Genomic DNA, 21,698 nt, shown 5'->3' on the forward strand with positions numbered 1-21,698 from the left:
AAATGTGTGTTATAGCAAAATCAGTCCGTCCTCAATGGGTTAAAGGAAGTACGCAGGAAGGAAAAGTGAAGGAGAACCAGTTATCAGAAATTGCCATCCCACCTGTTTGGAGAGGTAACGGTTGATCTTTTCATGGACCTACTACATACATCCATGGACATTCATCGTATCGTTGATTAATTCATGCGCCTATACATCTCAAAAGTGCCCCAAAGACATTTTTAACATGCTTCACTCCTTTGATCCCATAATCATCACCGCCAGCAAGCTGGGAGAAGAACAAGATGGAGATTCGAGAAATATAAAACTATATGCGCAGAAGAAAATAACTCACAAAAATCAAGTAAATTGAATGTGCAGTTGTGGTGTATGTTAGGAAATCACGCCTCAGACAATTTTGCCTGGGAGAAGCAGGCAGTTTTTAAAAGAAAGCGAACATTTTTGCAGAATGATTACAATTTGCTGATTGTGGAACTTTTCCTCCTTATGTTAAAAAGTTCCAACATTCCATGCCTTCTGTAGCCAAAGGCAATAGTCTTTTTATGGAAAGAAAAAAATGAGGTATTTTTCATGTTTTGTTTTCATGACATTTTGTGATAAAAGTACTGCTTGCACCTAACCATCACAACCATTCTGTGTAGAGTTTTAAAGATATGGTACTGTTTGCATTTAATGGTGCAGGATTTTTCGTTATTGATCAGTTTGCTTTTTGTGCCGAAACTTTTTCCCCTGACTTCAATTTTTTTTTGCATTACTTTTCCTTTGTTGCACTTTTTGGCCATCACTACTTTGAAATCAGCCAGTTTCACATCATTTTTTTTTCTCCTCTGTATTATTATTTTTTTTCTGGCATTTCCTTATCATGTTGGCCAAGATACTTCTTTTGTGAGTTATCTTGTCTTGCATAACTTGTGCTATTCCATTCTGATGAAAAGGCATTCTTCATGAAAGGACAAACTCACCTTAATGTACATGTGGATTGAGTGAATGGAACAATATTACTAGAACACATCAGTAAGCTTTAAGGAAAATCTGACATTCCATTCAAAAGTTAGGAATTTTCAAAGTTTCATTGCCACCATCGCTGGATGAGAAGACTACTGCAGCTTGTGATGTCACATGCGTACAACAATATAAAGAAAATATCAAGAAAATTCAATATATTTTCACTTTTCGTGCATGATAAAAGAGCACATGACTTGCTTCTTTCAGAAGGCAGGGGGAATAATAATACCCATAACATATGTCAGTAACAAATCAGGGGAATGTGCACCTTTATTTTTTTTTTAAATGAAATTTTGTGGAATTCTCTTTATCTTTTCTTTCTATCATTCTCCGCAAGTGATCGCAAACTGTAATAGTCTTCTCATGTAGCAGTGACTGCACAGAAACCTTAAAAATTCCTAACTTTTGTACGTATGTTCAATTTTCCTTAAACTTTCACTGGTGTGTTCTACCGATATTGCTGCATTCACTCAATCCACATGTATATGAAGGTTAACCTGTCCTGTAACTTAAAGATTTCATTTATATAGCATTCATATAGCCAGGGATATAATGCAGGGTTGGAGATGCAGCGTTAAAAACACAAAATGATGCTGGGTCAGAGATTAAGCTATTTTGTGGGGTAGAAATACCCATTTTGAATTTGAGCATTGCGCTGTGTTTTAAGTACATCCATATCTACTGCTGATGTCGTGAGCATCTGTTCTATCCCTTTGCCAAGGTTATTCTTCTTTGCTGGCAATTCACAGTCATATAGCTTGGTGCATTTCCTGATTGCTTTCTGTATGAAGTCCTAAATTTACAGTTACCCCATGTTATTAAAAGAACTACATAAAGAAAGGTTTATTGTGAAGATAGCGGTTCTCTATGGCAAAGAAGGTTCTAAGCCTTTCAAATACAAGGTTAGTGGTAATCATGTTCCTCTTAAAAAAAAAGTCTGTGTGGAGGCATAAGGGCTTCTTCATGCTCACTATTCATGTTTGCTCAACACTAGGGGCAGAAGGACTTAAGTGTCTGCGCTAGCAGCTGAGCCCAGCACAAATACCCAGCCCTACATAGAGCCCTGCCTCAGCTTCGTCTCAGGGCTGTATCAACATCTGATTCCACTTAAAAATCCCCCAACCTACGTGACATGACATGACATGCAGATCAGGACGTTGTAGGACAGGTAAAGACATGGCAGAAAGAAATAGGACAAAATGCTTTTTCAGTAGCCCACATACTTAATCCGTGCAATAAACCTTGTTGAAAAGCCTTTACGACAGTAAGAGAAAAATGAGAAAGCCCAGACTCTTATTTTATTTCATACTTCCTTTTGTTCTCAATGACTTGAGAAAATTAAATGTCTTTGATATATAAAAGGGATAGTGTACCATAATGACCTTGAAGCCAGGTTCACAATATATTTGCTGTAACACCTGTCAAAACTAACAACTCCTAATATGTAGATTGACTAATTCATTCACATTTATACACATTTTGCACAAAGTATAAGTATTTTGCTTCCCCTGGTCCTGTTTGATAACATGTATCAATTTTAGGTTCGGTAAGTTAGGTAAGTCCCATGTATTTTTCTGATGAAAACCTGCACACAGCTATTGAAGCCATTCTATTGTAGCATAGTGTATATATCACTGGCTTTGCCTCATTTTATTTTTCTGCAAACACATATCATTTACTTTGTTTGCAAGTGAGAGTGTGTATTCTGATCTCTGAAGATGAAACAGAGACTGTATGAAATCAAATCAATTAAAATCATATCATTGATTTGATTTGTAAGTAATCCATATTGAACCCTTATATCCTTCAGGTTTGTCATAGTATGGATACATTGTTATGTAAGAGAAATGTGTCTATTTATCCCTAGGGTGTTTACAGGTATTAGAGCTTTAAACAGTGTTACAGAAATGGTCTGAAAGATTGCAATCCAACTTTCACTGACATTGCAATCCAACTTTCACTGACATGATCTTTATGTTTGTTTTTTTTATTTTATTCTAGAAATTCAGACAATCATGCACCTGATACAGAATCATGTACCCATACATTGATTTCAGACTCATTTTGTCCCATAGGGAAATCATTTAGCACTGCTGAGACCAATAGAAGAAGTTGTTGAACAACAACATAAAAAACAACAAAATAGATACAAAGTCAGTTAAAACATTCACCAAAGTCATGTGAAGGCCTGCAATACAGTAAATTAACATCATCAGATTTCAATCAAGTGAGAAGGAAAAAAGATGACTTCTTTGCTTGCACATATATGATTTGTGGGACATGAAATAAGGTCAGTTCTGTATTGCCTATTGCCTTAGTATTTTGTCATGTTGGAGTATTGCCATGTTTGAAGTACATTTTGTATTGGCTTCCCATGTGCCACCTCCAAGGGCCATACAGTGACTTTCTGACAGTTTGCTGTGAGTTTGCTGTATGTTCATCAAATATTTCCCCATAATGGAAGGAAAAAGGAGATGTTAACATGGTACTATAAGTCAATACTTCTCTCCCATCCTCTTTCTGAACTCATTGAGGACGGACTGATTTTGCTGTAACACACATTTCCCATAGACACCTGCCCTGGTATTTTGGGGATTCTTCTTTAACTCGTTTAGGAACAGTCCCGAGTATACTCGGGCAAATGTCTGTGGGAAATGCGTGTTGTAGCAAATTCAGTCCATCCTCAATGGGTTAACAGGTTAAAACAAAAAGAGGAAACATGCATGGGGGTGCCATTATCTGCTTTGTGCAATGTGAAATGACCAATGTCTATATATGAGTATCATCCTCAGCTTTCTTCATATTTACCCTGCTCTAATTAAGACCCAGATTTTTCTCCCCTTTGTATTTTTGTTTGTTTTTTGGGAGGGAAGAGGAAGGGGGAGGGGAGGGGAGCATGTGGCACCTTTTTTTTTTTCTAGCCCCTGTCTGAGTTGTGAAGTGTCCACATGCCCCAGCATTTAACCTCATCTCCACTGACAATCACAAAAATGAAACAAAATGAGAATGGAGGTGAAGAGGAAAGGAAGAGGAAATTCTTGCAGCTGCTACAAAGTTTGAGACGGAGTTTTATCTCTCGTAGGAGGGCAGGTGAAGGGATTAAAACGGTTGGAGGATTGTACAATGTACTTTTTGAAGGATTCTGATACAGGTGTTGGCAGGTGAGCAGCGCCAATGAAGAAAACAAAGCAAAAAGCAAAGCTTTGAAAGAAGTAGCCCTCAATGTCGACTTCATAAAACTAACTTTTAAAGCTTTGTTTCTTTGAGAGTATGGTATTGTTAAGTGTGGAGTTGTAAATGTTTTAATTCAGAGGATTCTCAGAATTCTCAAAATCACAGTTCCAGCCTTTCTGTTCAAACCAACAGCATACTAGGCACCATTTTGTTTTCAACTATATCATAGGTTTGTTTTTGGCAGAATGTTGTGAATTTTTACCCTTGTGAAAAGCTGTAAGTTCTATCAAAGTTATGTAGGAACTCTTGCCACTTAAGTTGCATATCTGAAATGCAGTCCTGCAAAATGAAACCCAGGAAATATGAATATTGGCTATACAATGAAGAGTGCTTTGAAATAATTTGAATCTGCACTTTACATAGATGAATAGAAAGAAAATAGAGAAAAGGAATATGAAAATCCCCCTGAAACAACAACATGTTGTTTTCCTTTACACTTCAAGAAGGAAACTAATGAAGTGTTTTGCATCATTATCATAGTTTGCAAACTTGTTAATAATGACCTTATCCTATGTGTAAGAGGACTTCCTGTCTCAACATCATGAATTTTCAGGAGAGCAACAACAATTTCACACTTTGGTCAAAAAACATCAGTGATGATGACAGATAATGTGGGAAGGTATTGCAATTGACTGATTAATATTTTCACCTTTGTCAATGTAAAAAAGCGCTGATTTGATCAGTGTTTCAGTAGTAGCCATGATAAAAGAAATCATAGGCATACGTACTCGAGCAGGATTCAAACCTACGACCTCCTGATCTCCAGACAGGCGTTATCTCCACTAGATCACCAAGCTTCTGCCCGACAGCAAGTGCTGGTTCTAATCCTTGTTTGTATCATTTTCGATTAAACAAACAATTGTACCATTTCAAAAACTCAAATCAGTACTTTTGACATTCACAATTGAGTCAGGAGGTTTTAGATAGTATTAGAAAATTCGTGATCTTGTCACCCCAGGGACGATGTGTATTTACCCATTGTAAAGGTGTACTTTGTAATCATTGCATGATACATAATTTATAGCTATAGGCATTGTTGTGAGCGAGGTCCGAGGTAGTCTCTCCATGCTATTAGACAACAACTTTGTAAGTAACAGGTGTGTGGACCAGACATCAACATCATTATTAAATCTCCTGCGTGTAATTCTACCATTTTGCGTGACTCTCTAGTTTTATTTCTGTCTTTGAAACCACCAGGCCTACAAGCAGAAGCTGTACGGCCACAAGATCGTCTGGTTCCTGATTGGCTGGTACCCTGACAACTGGTATGAGGACCTTGAGGATGACAAGCATGTTAACTGCACGGCGGAGCAGCTGAAAGAGGCGCTCCAGTACCACATCACCACGGAGGGGATGATGCTGAAACCGGATGACACCCCCTCCATCTCTGGCATGGTGAGATTATCGTCATGATGATGACACAACATTCACTTCTTCTTCTTCTTCTTCTTTTTCTTCTTCTTCTTCTTCTTCTTCTTCTTCTTCTCCTTCTTTTTCTTTTTCTTCTTTGTCTTCGTTCTTTTTGTCATTGTCTCTGTCTTCCTCTTTGTTTTTATTTTCTTTTGTTTGTTCATCTCATGTTGTTGCCCCTAATCATTAGTAGTTGATAATGTGTTTCTTTGTTTCTGTGAAGTAATGATAATAAGCATAACAGTGGCGTCTTATTAAGTGCTGAAGTCCATCAAAAATGATGTTCTTGGCATTGTTACATAACCAACATGAACTACACATTTTGCAACCATAGGAAAATTAAATACAGTTCCGTAACTTATTTGATCAAATGGAATAACAAAAACAAGGAAAGGAAAAAAAGGAATTAATGTTAGAACATAGAAGATCAGCCATAAACTAATGATACAATAATGAGTACAAAAATTAAATGAAAATTGGTAAGTACAGGGAGCTGCATGGATATTAAGCTGGTGCTTTACCCTGTTACTGTGCTCTGTATGCCTATTGATGAGGATAATGTGTGTCTAAAAAGATGTCTAAGGATAAGAGATAGACATGCCATCATGTTTGGATGTGTTGGGAGTGGATGGAGGTAGCTGAGTATCCCTCTCCCTCATAGAGGTGTGCGTGGAGGGTCCTGAGTATCAACTGACTGATGGTCAGTGGCCAAGGAGGGACTAATGGGAGGGTCAATGTCCCAACAGACTTGTTGTCAGTGTTGCTTCATTGCGGTCGTTTGACTGACCACTCTCCTTGGTTTTCAATCTGCCTCTGGATATGGGTGAGATTGGATTTAGAATCGGTCATGAGTCTCCCACACCAAACAGAGACTGGAGGTTCGCTGTCCTCTCTGAAGCAAGAGAAATACATCTCTCTCTTACTCCCTCTTTCTTCCCTCTTTTTCTCTCTTTTTCTCTCTTCCCTGAGTCATACTTACTTTGTAACATTATTCCTCAATGATGGGTCTTGGGTAATGAACTTGGGATTTCACACGTTCCTAAATCAAGTTTCCATGTGCAAGCCGCAAACATCCTACCCGTTCTCAGTCTGAATTCAGTCGGTAGCTCAATAACCGCAGAATCCCATCGAGCCGAATGGTTTCCCCCAGAGTATGTTTGTCAGCTTTGCGGTGAGCATTTATAGCAAGCCTTCTTCAAGTTGGTCCAGTAATGGCTTGCTCATGTCAAGCACACTCGTGCCTTTTTCCGGACTTTGTCAGAAAGAAAATGGACTCTTATCTCTCGTGAGTCAGTCAAAAGGTTACCTCAATGGATTAACCTCTTGTATTTAAGAGCACCGCTCAATGATACTTCTACATTCTCACTTAAGTGCTAGGGTTGTATATTCCGCCTTCTCCTTTTATTCCCCTCACATGATAATTCTTCATTTCCTGAAGGACACGCATGACATCATAGTTTCTTTGATCAGCTTGCCTGCATCCGTTGATTGCATTTAAATGTCATGTCTTCATTAGGTTCTTTGTTTTTAACCAATAATGTGTTTACGTATTTTTCCCTGCATGTAATGGCATTTTGCAGAAATATTCAGCCTGCAAATGTTTTGTTTTTTTTTTTCACTTTTTTTCTTACTTATAATTGTGGTAGTTTTAATTGGAAATCTTTAAGCTACAAACTGGTATTTTCCTTCAGTAGCACTCATAGTGATAACACAACGTTTATACGCTCATATGAGCACTCTTTTTATTTCTTTTTTTTTTTTCTAAGGAGCGGAGGGGAAAATCTGTCGATAAACCGTGGAAGAAAGACACCTTTTGACATTTCATTCCATATTTACAAAAAGAAAAATATGTAGCTCCTCATATAGTTATCCATTGTAATGATGTACAAATGGATGAACAGACTGTCAAACATGGTTTAGTTTTTGCAAATCATTCTGTCCGTATTCAGATATATTACCATGCTAGTAAACAATTTCTAAATGATTTGTTTGGCCTCTTCCGTCTACTGGAAAACGTATGTGTGATAAATCTTGTCACTCACCAATTCTTGTCTTTTTTTGGCATTTAATAATGATTTTCCAAAGACAATTGTTTTTGCAGGCTTCATGTTTTGTTTTTTTCAAAGTATCAGAAGTTGGCAGCATGGACTATGTAACTTATCAGATTATCACATGATGCCTTCAAACATAGGTATGCACCGTATAAGGATGCATTGCTTTGCTGTCTTTGCTTCCTAATTGTGGGGGCAGAACATGACAAGAAAGAGGATCAATGTCTAGAGGTGAAACATGGAATGACAGATCTGTTTATCTCCACACGTGAGACCTTTGGATTTAGAACTAGACTTCCATGTTCGGTGGGGGGGGGGGGGGGGGGAGGGGGGTGGGAGGGGGAGGGGGAGGGATAATTTGTGGAAAAGGAAATGCTCGGGACAGCTTTTGAGCTCATGCTCCAAGTTTCGATCCCCCGCATCCCAGTTCGTCAATCCGCTTACGAGGCCTAATGCCATCAACTTGCGAAGATCCGTCCCATGTAATTGGATCTTTAGGCCAGGTCACCCGGGCAGTGGTGTGTGTGAGTGTGTCAGTCTGTGTGTATGTGGGTGGGCATGAGATGAGCTTGTAAAGAAGTCACATGTGTCATTCCATATGTTTGCAGAAGTTTTTGTCTCACCAGACAAGATGAAAAATCAAAACGAAACAAACAAAAGCTAGAAAAGCTGAAGATGAGCGTTTTTTAGTAACATTATGTGTAAGTAGTCCTTGCAGGGACTGTAATTGCCCTGTTGCTTGGCAAAAGTGGTAAGTGGAGAAGCTGTCTTTAGCAATTGTTATGTCATCCAAACAGAATGCTCATGTAATGGGTGTGTACAGTTGTCTTCTGATCTTTCATACAAGTATTATGTGTCATATACAAGATAGCTGCATTACCATCATTACCCACGTCTGCTGACCTCGCTGGCTGTAGTGTGAGTGGATGTTAACTCAATAGTTTTAGCCAAGAAGTCTGCGTGTGTAGGTTTGTTTCTCTTCTTCTTCTTTCTTGGTGTTGTGTGTTCCTTTGGGAAAGACATGCTGGCAGGGAACTCCGTCTGCTCAAGGACAAGGGATGTGAAAAACAGGTGTTAAAACAGTCGAGACAAGGCATCATAGGTTCTCGTCCACTTATTGTTCCGCCTTTTAGGCATATGATCACTGCGCCTGATCACAAGCCCAATCATTGCCCGAAAAGAAACGTACGCCGCTTTTTCGGTGACTTAAAACGCAACAAAATGGAATGTACCTGGACGATTTTAATGATGTTGATGATGTTTGAGGGTTATGCAGTGTTTTTCTCTCTTTTCATGAATATTATGTTTGTGTGCTGTCTGCTGATTTAATGTCTTTGCAAGGCATTTTTAACCATTTTGCACAAAATACAAAGCCTTGACTGTATTTGCCAAAATATTTGAAGATGTATCAGTGTCTACTTTGTTTTGTCAGAACCCAAGGGGAATACCTTTATTCTTGTCTCTTTTTTCTAAAGGTTAATGAGAGTTATTTCTAGCATTCATGCTATGTCTTATCTTTGTGTAACTTTTATGAAACACATAATATACTTTTATTTTTTCTCTCTGTGTAGTTATATACAGTCAGGCAGAAGAAGATATAACAGATCATATGTATCTTCTCAAATACCTGTTTTTCTCCATTGTTTCAACAGAATATTATTACCATTTTTTCCTTTCTTGAGTTACTTTCTCTCTTTACTTCTTGTCTTCATTGATTTTTCTATATTATCTTTTTTTTGTGCTTTCTTCTCTTCTCTCTGTCTCTTTTCTGTCATATTTCAAGGATTTTCTCCCCCTTTTCTTTCCATCTTTTTCTTTTCATGCTTTGAAATATTTCTGTATAATCCTCACAGCCCCTAAACTAGCTCTCTGTGTACCATGATGCCAACCCCTTGTGTGTCACATTATTCTGAGACCGCACTGCTAAAGTGCTTTTCAAAAACAATTTGTTTTCTGAACCCAAGTATTTTTTAAATTTGTATGCCAGATATGCAGCAAGAATATTGAAGAGAAAAAAATTCAATTTGTGCAGTGGCATATGACAAAGCTATGATTATTTTTCTTGCAAATGGCCAGTAGCTATGTTATTGACCAGGGGCCTGTTGCATAAAAGTTACTATTGTGGTAACTTTGCCATCTAATGGTAACGACCATGGCAACAATACTCACAGCCAATCAAAATCAAGAATTCCATGAAGTTACCATTGGATGGCAAAGTTACCATAATAGTAACTTTTATGCAACCTGCCCCAGGTCTAGGACGCATAACTTTTGCAGACACAACTGTGACAGATAATTTGGATTTACTTGAAAGACCCCTATAAAATACCACTGTTCAATCATTGAGCAATGCAAGCTTCATGTGTTTGGTGTTAAATCGCGACTGATGTCATTATTGTACTGTTATATTTGGCTATCGATCAACCAATTTTGGCAAGTTTGTGCATTTGAGCAAAACATGCGAACATGGCGCGCCAGCGACCGAGTCGGACGTGCAAACGTGGCACATTAAGAGTGAACTCTTTTCTTCCCCTTTTCATTTTATCCTCACTCTGTGTCCTCTGTTTTCATCGTCCTTCCTCTCTTCTCTTTAACAGTAACCCCTGATCCCTCTCACTGTCTCTAAATATGTCTTTCGATGCATCATTGTCTTTGAAATGTCACGAAATCACTGCGGTTGTCTGAAATAGATACTAGCATCTAGGTAAGGACACACAGGCTACAGATGGCATTCTAGTGTTTTGATGTTATGCCAAATGCGATGGTCAGCCACACCTACTTGGCTGATTGTTATATATGCGTGCCCTTTAAAAAAAAAAATTGCAGGCAAAACAGACTTTGGAACTGACACAGTGTCATACAAACCAACATCAACACACCATTATGGCTTCAATTGGAAGGGCATCTTTCTCATTTGTAAATTCTTTGAAGCATTAAGGGAAAATTAGATATAATTTTCTTTCATTTTATCACATAGATCTATTGTAAGACCTTAATCTTAGTCATTTCAATAGTTGTTATGATTCTTTGTTCAGAGTACAAACATTAGATGATCAGAAATATATTTTAAACTTTTTTTGTGCCGTTACATTTATGCTATATTCCATATTTTCAAGTCAGTGACAATTTTATGCTTCAAGTCCTCAGCTTAATGAAACTTTACCATCAAATGAGGCAAAAAGAATGCTTAAGTGTGTACTATGCTCAAAATCCATGAATGTTATTTTCGTTGTTGTTGTTACAGAATATGTTCTTTTGAGTGTAATTCATTCCTTGATTATCATCTGAGCTGAAATGCCTTCTAATCCATGATGATTATCTGTGATGTGATAGATACATTTTGGTGTGGTGGCAGGTAATTTTGTAAAACTTGTATTTAGTTTTTGATGTCTGTTTTCTGTATTCATTGTGCTACTTTTCTCTGACACAACACCCTGGCAACATGGGAGGCCTGAAGTATCATGTCTGTATACCAGCGGCCGACGCCCACTCCCAAACACCCCATCCTCAATCCACCTGACACACAAAACACACAACCTCACTCCACATTTTTTTTCCTTCTTCTTCATCCTCCCTCTCACCAGACACACTCCATTGATTGAAATGTAAGTGAATGTTCGATGCTGATCTGAGGAAGTGTCGCTTACAGAGCTCAATAACCAATGGGATTTACTGGGAGTCACTGGATATCTGCTAGTGGTGATGTTTTCCTCTTAAATATCTGTTTTGGTGCAGTTGCGGTCTGATGTTCTATCTATTTATTGGCCTCTGCTCGTCTATTGTATTCAATTGTCAGGTTTTCTTACCATCCTATTTTACATTATTCATTTTGTTTCCGACTACAATGCATTCCTGGTTGTGAACTACAAAATGAAAGAAAAGAATAAAAAGTTTGCCGAACAAAGTTTCAGAAGTAGGATTGATGTCGAAAAGATTTTGAAACATGAATCTCCAGACTGTGTTTTGTTTTTCTTTGCATTTTATTCCAGTGTTTGGAACTTCGTGAACAAACTTTTGCGCCCTCCTTCCTGTGGAGAATGGATTGATTAAAAAGTGAAGGAATGCGATATGACAAACTCGAATTCTATCGAGCCTTTCCCTATCAGATGATTAAATCACCACAGACTTCCTAAGAGACCAGCAGGTCACAATAGGCTGAGGGTAATGTTACCAGTACACAAATGAGATTATACCTTCCTTCTCTGAAATCTAAAGATATGGGCATATCAGCCGTATCATTTTTCTCCACTGTTTGAGCTATACCTTTGATGTCATCATTTTGCATTCCTTATCAGAGCTACAATTAGCTGTAATATACACTGTGTAGGTATTCAGGGCTTTGTCCATCTGAAAGTTGATCTAAAACATAACGTATTGTTGAAATGCTTAGAACTAATTCTGAATAATGCAAATTGGTTCCACTATTTTCTTTTCAAAAGGAATTCACCTTGATAATCATCGATGGTATTGAATCTTTGTACAGGATACCTCATCAACATAAACATTATCACTATGAAAACACTTAATTATTTAAAAACTATAGGAACTGTGTAGCTTTTTTGCATTTCCTAAAAATGCAAAATGGCATGCCATCAACTCTAGAAGTGGACCCCCTGAAATCAATAAAGACAACAATACATTTTTTTTTTTGCACTTACATGTGAGAGGTTGTGTAATTCGATGGATGCACCTTAGATGTGCAATCTTTCTCATTGACCCGAAAACAGATGGCTTAATCAAATTTTTCCGGACTCAATCCAATCTTCGCTATCCCTGGTATTGTTACCTCGCAGGTGCGAAGGGGGGACTGTTCTTCAAGGACACTACTGCTTTTAGCACGCGGTCTAGATTGGCACACATTTATTTGTAAATCTGTATGTTTTGTTGTTTTGTTTTTTTAGTTTTTTTTTCAATCACGGAGAAGTGCTCTAACAGCAAGTGCTTGGTGTTAATATAGGAAGTGATTTAGGCTCATATACAAGTGATGATGCGGGCTCCATGGCAACACATCTCTCTCAGCCTGATACCGTTGTCGTCTCCTCCTCCTCTGTCACTCTTGCACGTTTTGCTTCCGTTCCAGTGGTGATATGATTGAATGCTCAACTAGAGCGGAATGGCCATGACATACATTTGTGGTTCAGAGGACTAAATACTACCATATCCCCCTTCACCAGGCTCTCTCCCTCTCTCCTCCCTCTCCCCATATCCCTCCTGCTCCATGCTCCTTTTCCTCTCTCGCTCATTTTGCTCTCTCTCTGACGTTCTCTTGTAAGAGTGTTATGAGTTGTAATTCTCACAAACCTTTTCAGAGCCGGTAAGGTGAAGTCATGTGATCACTTTGGTGTTGAGGGGAGAAGTGCTCTAAATCTGCGGTTACACGTAGAGAAAATAACAAGACATTCTGTGGCTATGCGTAATAGACAAGATGATAATGGAGCGTGTGTGAAGTCACAAAACATCCAGGGTCGCTATGGCTACGATGAGATGCTAATCTCTCTCTCTCTCTCTCACTTTCCTTCTCTTCTACAAGTATTGCATCAGGTCATATTCCTATCTGTCTCCCGTATGATATTAAAGAACAATATAACAAATGATACCAGACCTGGCATTCCTGCAAAGGGATTGGGATGGCAAGTCTCAAATGCTGTGTCTGAATAGCGGATGACAGCTTTAACCCTCTGGATGTGTCATGTGTAGAATCTAACTGGAATCACAACATTTGAGAGGCAATGGGTTAAAATGATGACACAGTCATCTATGTCTTTTTCATTGTATTTTCTGTAAACTTTGAATAACCAATTACATTGGTAAATCCCAACCACTTATTCTATAGTTCATGCTGATATTTTCATTGTACCGTTATGTTTTGCGAATGGCAGTTGATTGGACATTTTCCAGAGTTGCTAATATCATGCTTTGTGCTCTTATTATCATGATAATGAAAGAAAAATAACCCAAACAGGTCATGAGATCAAATCTTTTAGAAAAAAAAACTACTTGTATTCTACACATGTGAGCAGGGACCACTATTAATATGTCTATGGCATCAGGGTTCTGCTATTAGCAATTAACCCATTGAGGATGAGTTCCGAGTATACTCGGGCAAGTGTCCATGGGAAATAAAGTGTTGTAGCTAAGTCAGTCCATCCTCAACGGGTTATTATTGCAATGCAATGCTGCAGCTGTGAGTGGCATGTGTTAGAGATTTAACAAGTATTAGAGATGCAGCCATTGATGATATTAACTGTGGTTAGTGGTCCATGACTGTGTCATCATTTTAACCCATTGCCTCTCAAATGTTGTGATTCCAGTTAGATTCTACACATGACACAGCCAGAGGGTTAAAGCTGTCATCCGCTATTCAGACACAGCATTTGAGACTTGCCATCCCAATCCTTTTGCAGGAATGCCAGGTCTGGTATCATTTGTTATATTGCTCTTTAATATCACACCAGGAGACAGCTTTTGATAAGGCAACTGTGAAAGATAAATCAAACATCAGTTACATCACTAAATATCCAAACTCTGTTTCCGTGAAAGCAAAACAGGGCAGAGATAGACAGAGGAGGAGGGAGCTGGGGTTCCAGGTAACTGCGCAGTCTCCGTAAAAAAAGAGAAAGACAGAACGAAAAAAAAAAAAAAAACGAAGAGTCATACCACGCTCTATTAAAACTCGGTCCGCTTGACCTGCATACCAGCTTGAGAGCAGCTCGCGACGGTCAGTAGGTCGCAGACTAGGCCCCGCCTCCCGGGATGGGCTGCGATCGGGTTGCCTCCATGGAGACTTTTCCGCACAGATGAGTTTAATTGCCAGAGCTGGGTAAATTACACTGGCAAATGAACAAATAAACGCAGGCTCAACCACAGTGGGGGTGGGTTTGGGGGGGGGGGGGAGTAGGATGGGGGTTGGGATGGAGAATCAAAATATGGATATGGAAAGAGATATGAAGTAGATGGTGACGACATGTATAAAAGGAGATGAATAAAAAAAAAAGAAAGAAAGGGAGAGACAGCAGTGAGATATAGAAATAGAGAAAGAGATAAAGAAAAAAAAATAGAGAGAAAAAAAGAGATAGAGAAAGATAAATAGATAAGAAAGAGAGAGATATAAAAAAGAAATAGAGAAAGAGAAAAAGATAGAGATAGAAATAGAAATAGAGATAGAGAAAGAGATAGAGAAAGAAAAAGAGATAAGAAAGATATAGAAAGATATAGATAGAGAAAGAGATAGAGAAAGATATAGAGAAATAGATAAGAAAAAGAAAGAGATAGAGAAAGAAAGAGAAAGAGATAAGAAAGAGATATAGAAAGATAGAGAAAGAGAAAGAGATAGAGAAAGATATAGAAGAGAGACTAGTAAAGGATGAGAGTTAGAAATGATATCAGTGACACCATAAAGAAAAAATTGTGCTCTGGCCAAATACCAAGCATAGGTGTCGTATGTGTTGTGCTGGGCATTACACATTGAAACAATGTTTTCCAAGCATAGAGAAATTGGCCTAAGATGAAGAATAGATGTAGAATCAACATCTTTTGTATTAATGTGTGTTTGTGTGTGTTTCTGTATGTATGTATGTATGTATGTATGTATGTGTGTGTGTGTTTGTTTGTGTGAGAGAGAGAGAGAGAGAAAGAGAAAGAGGAGGAATAGCTAGACGGTCAAAAAGGGGCATGTAGAAAATGATTTGATTCGAAACAAATTATTATTTTTGTTTTAATAATGCTTTTAGTGTACAGAGCAATCAATACTGGAGAGAGCCGTTTTCCTAGGTCCAAACTCCTCAATCTTACAGGAGTTCGTAAATACCAAGGTTATTCCAAGCACTTTGCATATGAAGTTCAGATGAAGATTGATATTCTAAGCATTAACCCATTGAGGAAAGGCTGATTTTTCTATGCCACGCATTTCCCATAGACACCTGCCAGAGTATAATCAGGACTCGTCCTCTATGGGTTAATAATTCATAGCAATTCTGACTGCCATTTCTCTCAGAAGTTTGCCAATGATGTAACATTTCTATTTTGCAAGATGCTATTTAGAATTTTAATTGTCATCTATAATATGAGGACAATTATCCCCCTAGACTATCCCCTCCCCACCCCACCCCCTGCTAAATACAGGTTAGTGATAGGGTTAGAATTTGGGTTAGGGTCAGGATTAGATTCAAGAGAAGGATTGGATTAGGGTCAGGGGAAGGGTCTGGGGTAATTGTCCAGGGAGAAGATGTCCTAGAACTATCATCTGTATCAGAGACAAGTCACAGATTCCACAGAAATGAAAGCTGCTGACCCAGAATACATGCGGCACATTTGAATCCATAGCTAGGGAATTGTCAAGATACATGGAAATATGAGACTTACTAAAGACAACATGATTTTTCATAAATGTCACCTCAACGGAAACAATCCGTAACTTTCTCTTTTGGAGATGACGTGCTCTTCCATCTTTTCATCATGTGATAATAAAGAGTTCTGTTTGCATGAAACCGATTCACTCACCACTGCACAAATTGGAATCGTGACTAAAGAAATTATTCATATGGTATAAAGCTTCCCCGCATGAGAGGCCAGTCCACTTTTAAGATTGGATTGCATCTTGCTGGACACCACGTCTGACCGGGCCTGCTGTGCGAGTGAGGGGTCGTATGAGTAATGCCCCGAGGACAGGAGTCTTATTAGCCAAGCCCCCAAGCAGTCATTTCCGTATTGCTGGAAGCGAATGGCCGCCAGACTATAATCGCCTTGTCCACGTGTCCAACTTTCCGGCGTGAAGGTGGTGATAAACTGTGAGACTTGATGAGCCCCAAGAGAATAAGCAATTTATTTCTTTTCCTATCTTTAGTCTTCATTTAATCACAGGAGTAATCCAGTGATTCAGAAAGTGGTTCTTACATAATAAACCTTCACTTGTTTTGTAGTTGTACTTAACCCATTGATCACAAGCTGATTTTGCGATAATGCACATTTCTCGTAGACACCTGCCTGAGTATAATCAAGATTAGTCATCAATGGGTTAACTCCAATGATGAAGAAAACATCAAGTATCTTGTTGGTGTATTGTGTTCCAAGTTGAGTGGGCTCTCAGTGATTCTTGTATGTTGAAATAATGGATGCACAGACCTCTTTCACAATGATCTGATTTTCAGGTCATCATTTTTCCAGATGATGTTGTGAAAAAGACAAGATATAGAAACGTCTACTGCTATCATTACAATGATTAGTGATCTTAGAAATAATATGACAACAATAATTACAGAAGCAGTAGTGGTAGCTGAAATGATGATATGTTGTGGTATATTATTATTATTATTGTTATTCATTCAAGCGTATGGCGCAATGTGCCTGGTTGATACCGTTTGAAAACCATTGCTAGTCACCTGGTGCGAACCATGAGGGGTTGGCATTATTCGTCCATTTTCCTGTGTGAGTGGGTAGAATGCAGAGACTTCAACTCTCCCGTTTTCGACGGGAGATCTCCCGCCGAAAACCCACTTTTGCAAAATCTCCCGTTCTCCCGCTTGAGATCTAATTCTTCCCGCCCTGGCTCTGTGTCTCCCGTTGGAAATGATTTCTTACTTATTGCTACCGTATGTTGAAAAAATAAGCCTTAGATAGCACCAGAGAGCATCTAGAACCCTAGGAACTTCGCACACATGAACTTGGAGTCTCCCGTTTGCTAGGGGTTTCGGGCGGGAGAATCTCCAGATCAGAAGGTGCTTGGCGTTGGAGTCTCTGAGAATGACCACTTCACCGGGTTGGCACCCTGCTCTTTGCCATGAATGAATTATTGTTCATCTGATGATTCTTTTTTTTTCATTGTGTTTGTGGTATTTAATGTGGTTTTTATGAGCAGTACTTTTATTATGAGCTTACGTATTCACTAAATTTACTCTATTTCATTAAATGTCATATAGGTGGGGAAATGAGTTAATGCAAGTTTGATTATCTGGCATTGCATTTGAATTAGTCTTGGCAGAAATTACAGCAAACTGGTTATTTGAATGATAAACACTCTCATTAAACCATTAGCTTACAGTAGTTCCCTTCCCTCAAGATTAAATAGATTGGTTGGCAGAGGTACTGAAATGATATGCATGCCATTATGGTTAAGCTGATTCCTGATATAAAGCAGAAACATTGTCCTAGGCTTGTAGGACATATCAATATTTAGTGTATGTAAAATATATTCCAAGGAAAGAAATGCAGATGCATGTAATGACTCTTAACTGGATCCTTAAGACAAAGGGTAAATAAGTTTGAATACAAACTGGCTTCTTGAAACAGGCAACCAAGGACATCGGTCAAGCCACCATTAACCTTTATTAGGTCATTACTGTGTCATGTATTTACTCACAAACTTCAGATTAATCTTAGGAAGGAATTAAACATGGCAGTCTTTCCATTAAACGTCTCCGCTCATTTGTTGGCTGCGTCAGTAGCCATGATTGCATCAGCTCTCTGGTTTGGCCTCTATTTCTATCAGTTTTATCAAGATGACCTTTTCCAACTCTGGTTTGATTACAGAGTAATAGTACTAGAGAGGGTGTGTTTGTTTGTTTGTTTGTTTGTTTATTTATTTTTTAAGCAAACTGTGTAAGCATTAATGTGTGCTAACAAACAAGACAACATTTTGAACATGCATTCAGAAGTGTATCGTATGTTGGCCCCAATGTCTGACCAGGAGACAAAGGGAGCCTGCCACCAAAGATCTTGTGGTGACTACAAATGGTGTATGCATTGAGTGTTCCAGATTGAATACAACATCCACTTGCTATGTAAAGACAGAGTATGCTCACCCTCAAATGTGAGGGTGATTATTCTTTTTTTTTTTTATATTCCAGTGTTCTTGTCCTTCTATCCCTTAGGCCTACATCCATTAACCTAAGATTACAATCATCTTGCATTACAAATGCTAAAAAAAAGTTTGTTATGTTCTTCAAATGTTTATTTCTGTACTTCTTTTAATCTTCTTGTAAAGTTATAGTAGTCTTGCCCTCCCTATTCAGAAATTCAATATTCTCTTCATTTAAATTTCGTTATCTCCGTTTTTCCCCATCTATCTCTACCTCATTCAGACTTCCAAAGAATTCCTGGCCAGGCTGGACAAGAAGATAGAGCAGTCTCCAGCCTCAACCTCTGGCTACCCAGAAGCCCCCCTTGCCTATGATGCTGTCTGGGCCCTTGCTCTGGCACTAAACAAGTGAGTGAAATGGATGTTAGTTACCACAGAAAAAGAAGTGGTTAGCCACCAGTCTCTTCTGGATGTCTAGGTAGAAAAGCACTCTGAGAGCGCAGACCTCTGCCAAGCAGCTACTTACCACCAATGATCTTGCTCTTATATAGAGATCAGTGATTTCCACTCACTAAAAAATCACCTGATTTCCCAATATAGAAGCCTTTGTTACGTCATAAACCCTTTAGATGTGAGGCACGCCTCGCTCTTGAAGAAACTAGAGCACTCACTTTTAGTGCGCGTATGAAAGCCTAAAAAATGTGCAGCTTGAACTCCCAAGTTCATTCCTTCATAAAATCCACAAAAAATTTCCGCATCACTACAAAAATTCTATCTGTTTCTTGTGTTATTCTCAGCCTTTCCTGCAAGTTTCAGCCAAGCCTGTGCACAACTCCTTGAATTATTTTGCATACGGACAAATAAACAAATCAACAAACCAATGGTAATGAAAACATAACCTCTTCTCTTTGCAAAAGTGATATGATATGTTATGAAAGACTAAAAGATTCCAGTGAACTAGAGCAGCAATAGAGTTTCCAGTTGAAAATTGAGACCTCAAATGAAAGCAGAAACAGTGTTGCAATTGATGCAATTTTGTGGTGGTCTGCAGTTATGCCAAGTTTGTAGTAGCCAGTAGAATGCTCTTTAGCATGTGAAAATAATGTAATATGATTTGTTTTGGATAATTTCATGCCGGAAGAGTCATATTTTCATTCACCAGTCAGAGATTTATGCAGTCTGAAAATACCAGAAATCAGAAAGGATGCACAGTGTCAGGTCAGGTCAGGTCAGGTCACATCTGTAGCACTTTTGCCATTGGCACACTGAGATGTCCTTCTCCAGGTTCCCTTATCCTGCACCATTCTCATACAGATTTCCACTGGTTTCTCCACCCATCTCCTCACATCATCCACCCACTTCCTTCTTGGTCGTGATCCTTGGGCAGTGTACTTGAATGAAAATTACTCTCTGTTGGTATTGACTATGTTCATATCTTTAGTAGATTGAGAAGGTTCCAAAGTGGTTTGGTCCAGACTACATGCAACTGTGCATCACAAAACCAACGAAAAGTCTAATAATCCAATTTTGCATTGGAAACTGGCTAACTGGGTCAACATAGTCAATATTCAGGGGTTTGTTTTATCTTCTGAGAGAGCAATTTATTCTTCTTGTACATTTTCCATTAGTTTTAGACCATAAAATGAAGGGGAATTATGTGTGTTGTTGGTTTTTTTTTATTTTGCAGTTTTTCTAGAACTCTTTTTTTTGGAAGAATAGTGTGATAAGTTTTTGTCTCAGATGCCCCTTTTCATTTCTAAAATAATCCTATACACACTCTTTTTATTCAACTGTAATAACATTTGGAAGGATGATGCTTCTGTGTTGAGAGTTTGTGTTAGTCATGAATAGACTGTACTCAATAAGTGTGCAAAATTTAAGCTTAATCTGATAATCCCTTCATTGTGGTTGCTATAGAGTTTGATATCCTGTTCTTTGTCCCATTTATTGCACAGAGCATCACTGGGTGAGATTAAGTACTGTGGACCCTAAACATCAAAGCCTCTTTTCTCAATAAACACTTTTCCCCATGAGGTGTACTCTAGTTACATGATATAGACGAGTTAGGAAAGTTCATTGTATTGAGTTTTACATAATCTTAAAGTTTAAATCTTCTCTTTTAGGATCTGCTCCCATGTCTGCGACTTTTTGGTGGTTTTGTGATGCATGGTCATGCATGCAGCCACCAGCTAGTATAATTATAGGGTTTTAAGAATAGTATAAAGATTAAGAACCATTTTTTTTGGAATGCAAGCTGTGTTGTTGTTTTCTAAAGTTTGATTTACTCTGCTAAGTATGTACAATCTTTCCACTTTTTGATATTTTGCTTTAAACATGACTTGATCTGCAGAGATGAACAGCGTGGTAATGGTAAATGTAGTGTCTTCAGTCTTCCACCAAAACTGCAAGAAACTACATCTTGGGAATTCTTTAGTTTCGTAAACTCGTGAAGATGGACTGATTTTGCTGTAACACACATTTCCCATAGACACCTGCCTGAGTATTCTCATGAATCATCTTCAACAGTTGAAAAAAGCAAAGATTAGATTAAATACCAACAGAAGATGGGCTGGTGGATTTCCATATGGGAGATAGTGCACGTAACTCTGTGCCAGCTTGATGGTAAACCAGTGAAGTGTATACATTCCATGAGTACCTTGTCCCAAGGGTCAGATTCAACAACTAGAAGGTGAAAAGTGAGAAACCACTTTTGGGTGAAGAAAAAAAAAAACCCAACAATAATATTCAAAGACTACTTGTACCACTCCATATCTAGCCAACAATCATCATGTTTCTGAAACTGAGTGAAATTGTGTACATACATACTCTTCTTTTTTTCCTTCTCCAACTCAAGATTGCCAAAAATGTCCTCTTACCTTTTTTCTTTCTGCCTAACCCACCACATCCTTACTCGTTTGAGCATTTGTATGCCTGGCCCAATGATGCAAAATGAAATATTCCTAGAAATGGAGAATTAACAACAAAACTGGGTCAATTTAGGTTTCTTGTCAGCATGATATCTAGGGCTTTTTCATGGTGCAGGAGCAATGTCAAAGTTTTGCTTTTCTTTTCTATCTAATTCTCGCCTGGATGACATGAGGTAGATACCAAATGATGTGCACGATGCCTGCCATGTATCTCAGTTGCTATTTACCCACACTTAAGCTGATTGAACTATTCCAGTCACTGTTGATATCATGTTCACC

At 38.4% G+C, this 21,698-nt stretch overlaps 1 protein-coding gene across 1 annotated transcript in view; it reads left to right on the forward strand.

The window, feature by feature from the left end:
- The window catches only part of LOC140240649 (gamma-aminobutyric acid type B receptor subunit 1-like), a 137,531-nt gene that overhangs the window by 57,408 nt on the left and 58,425 nt on the right, over positions 1-21,698 (forward strand). The window contains exons 5-6 of the mRNA XM_072320402.1: positions 5,437-5,634; positions 18,776-18,900. Coding sequence (XP_072176503.1) covers positions 5,437-5,634; positions 18,776-18,900 — 323 coding nt within the window. The remainder of the gene's footprint in view (positions 1-5,436; positions 5,635-18,775; positions 18,901-21,698) is intronic.

The sequence above is a fragment of the Diadema setosum genome, chromosome 17, assembly GCF_964275005.1.
Source record: "Diadema setosum chromosome 17, eeDiaSeto1, whole genome shotgun sequence".
Classification (NCBI taxonomy): domain Eukaryota; kingdom Metazoa; phylum Echinodermata; class Echinoidea; order Diadematoida; family Diadematidae; genus Diadema; species Diadema setosum.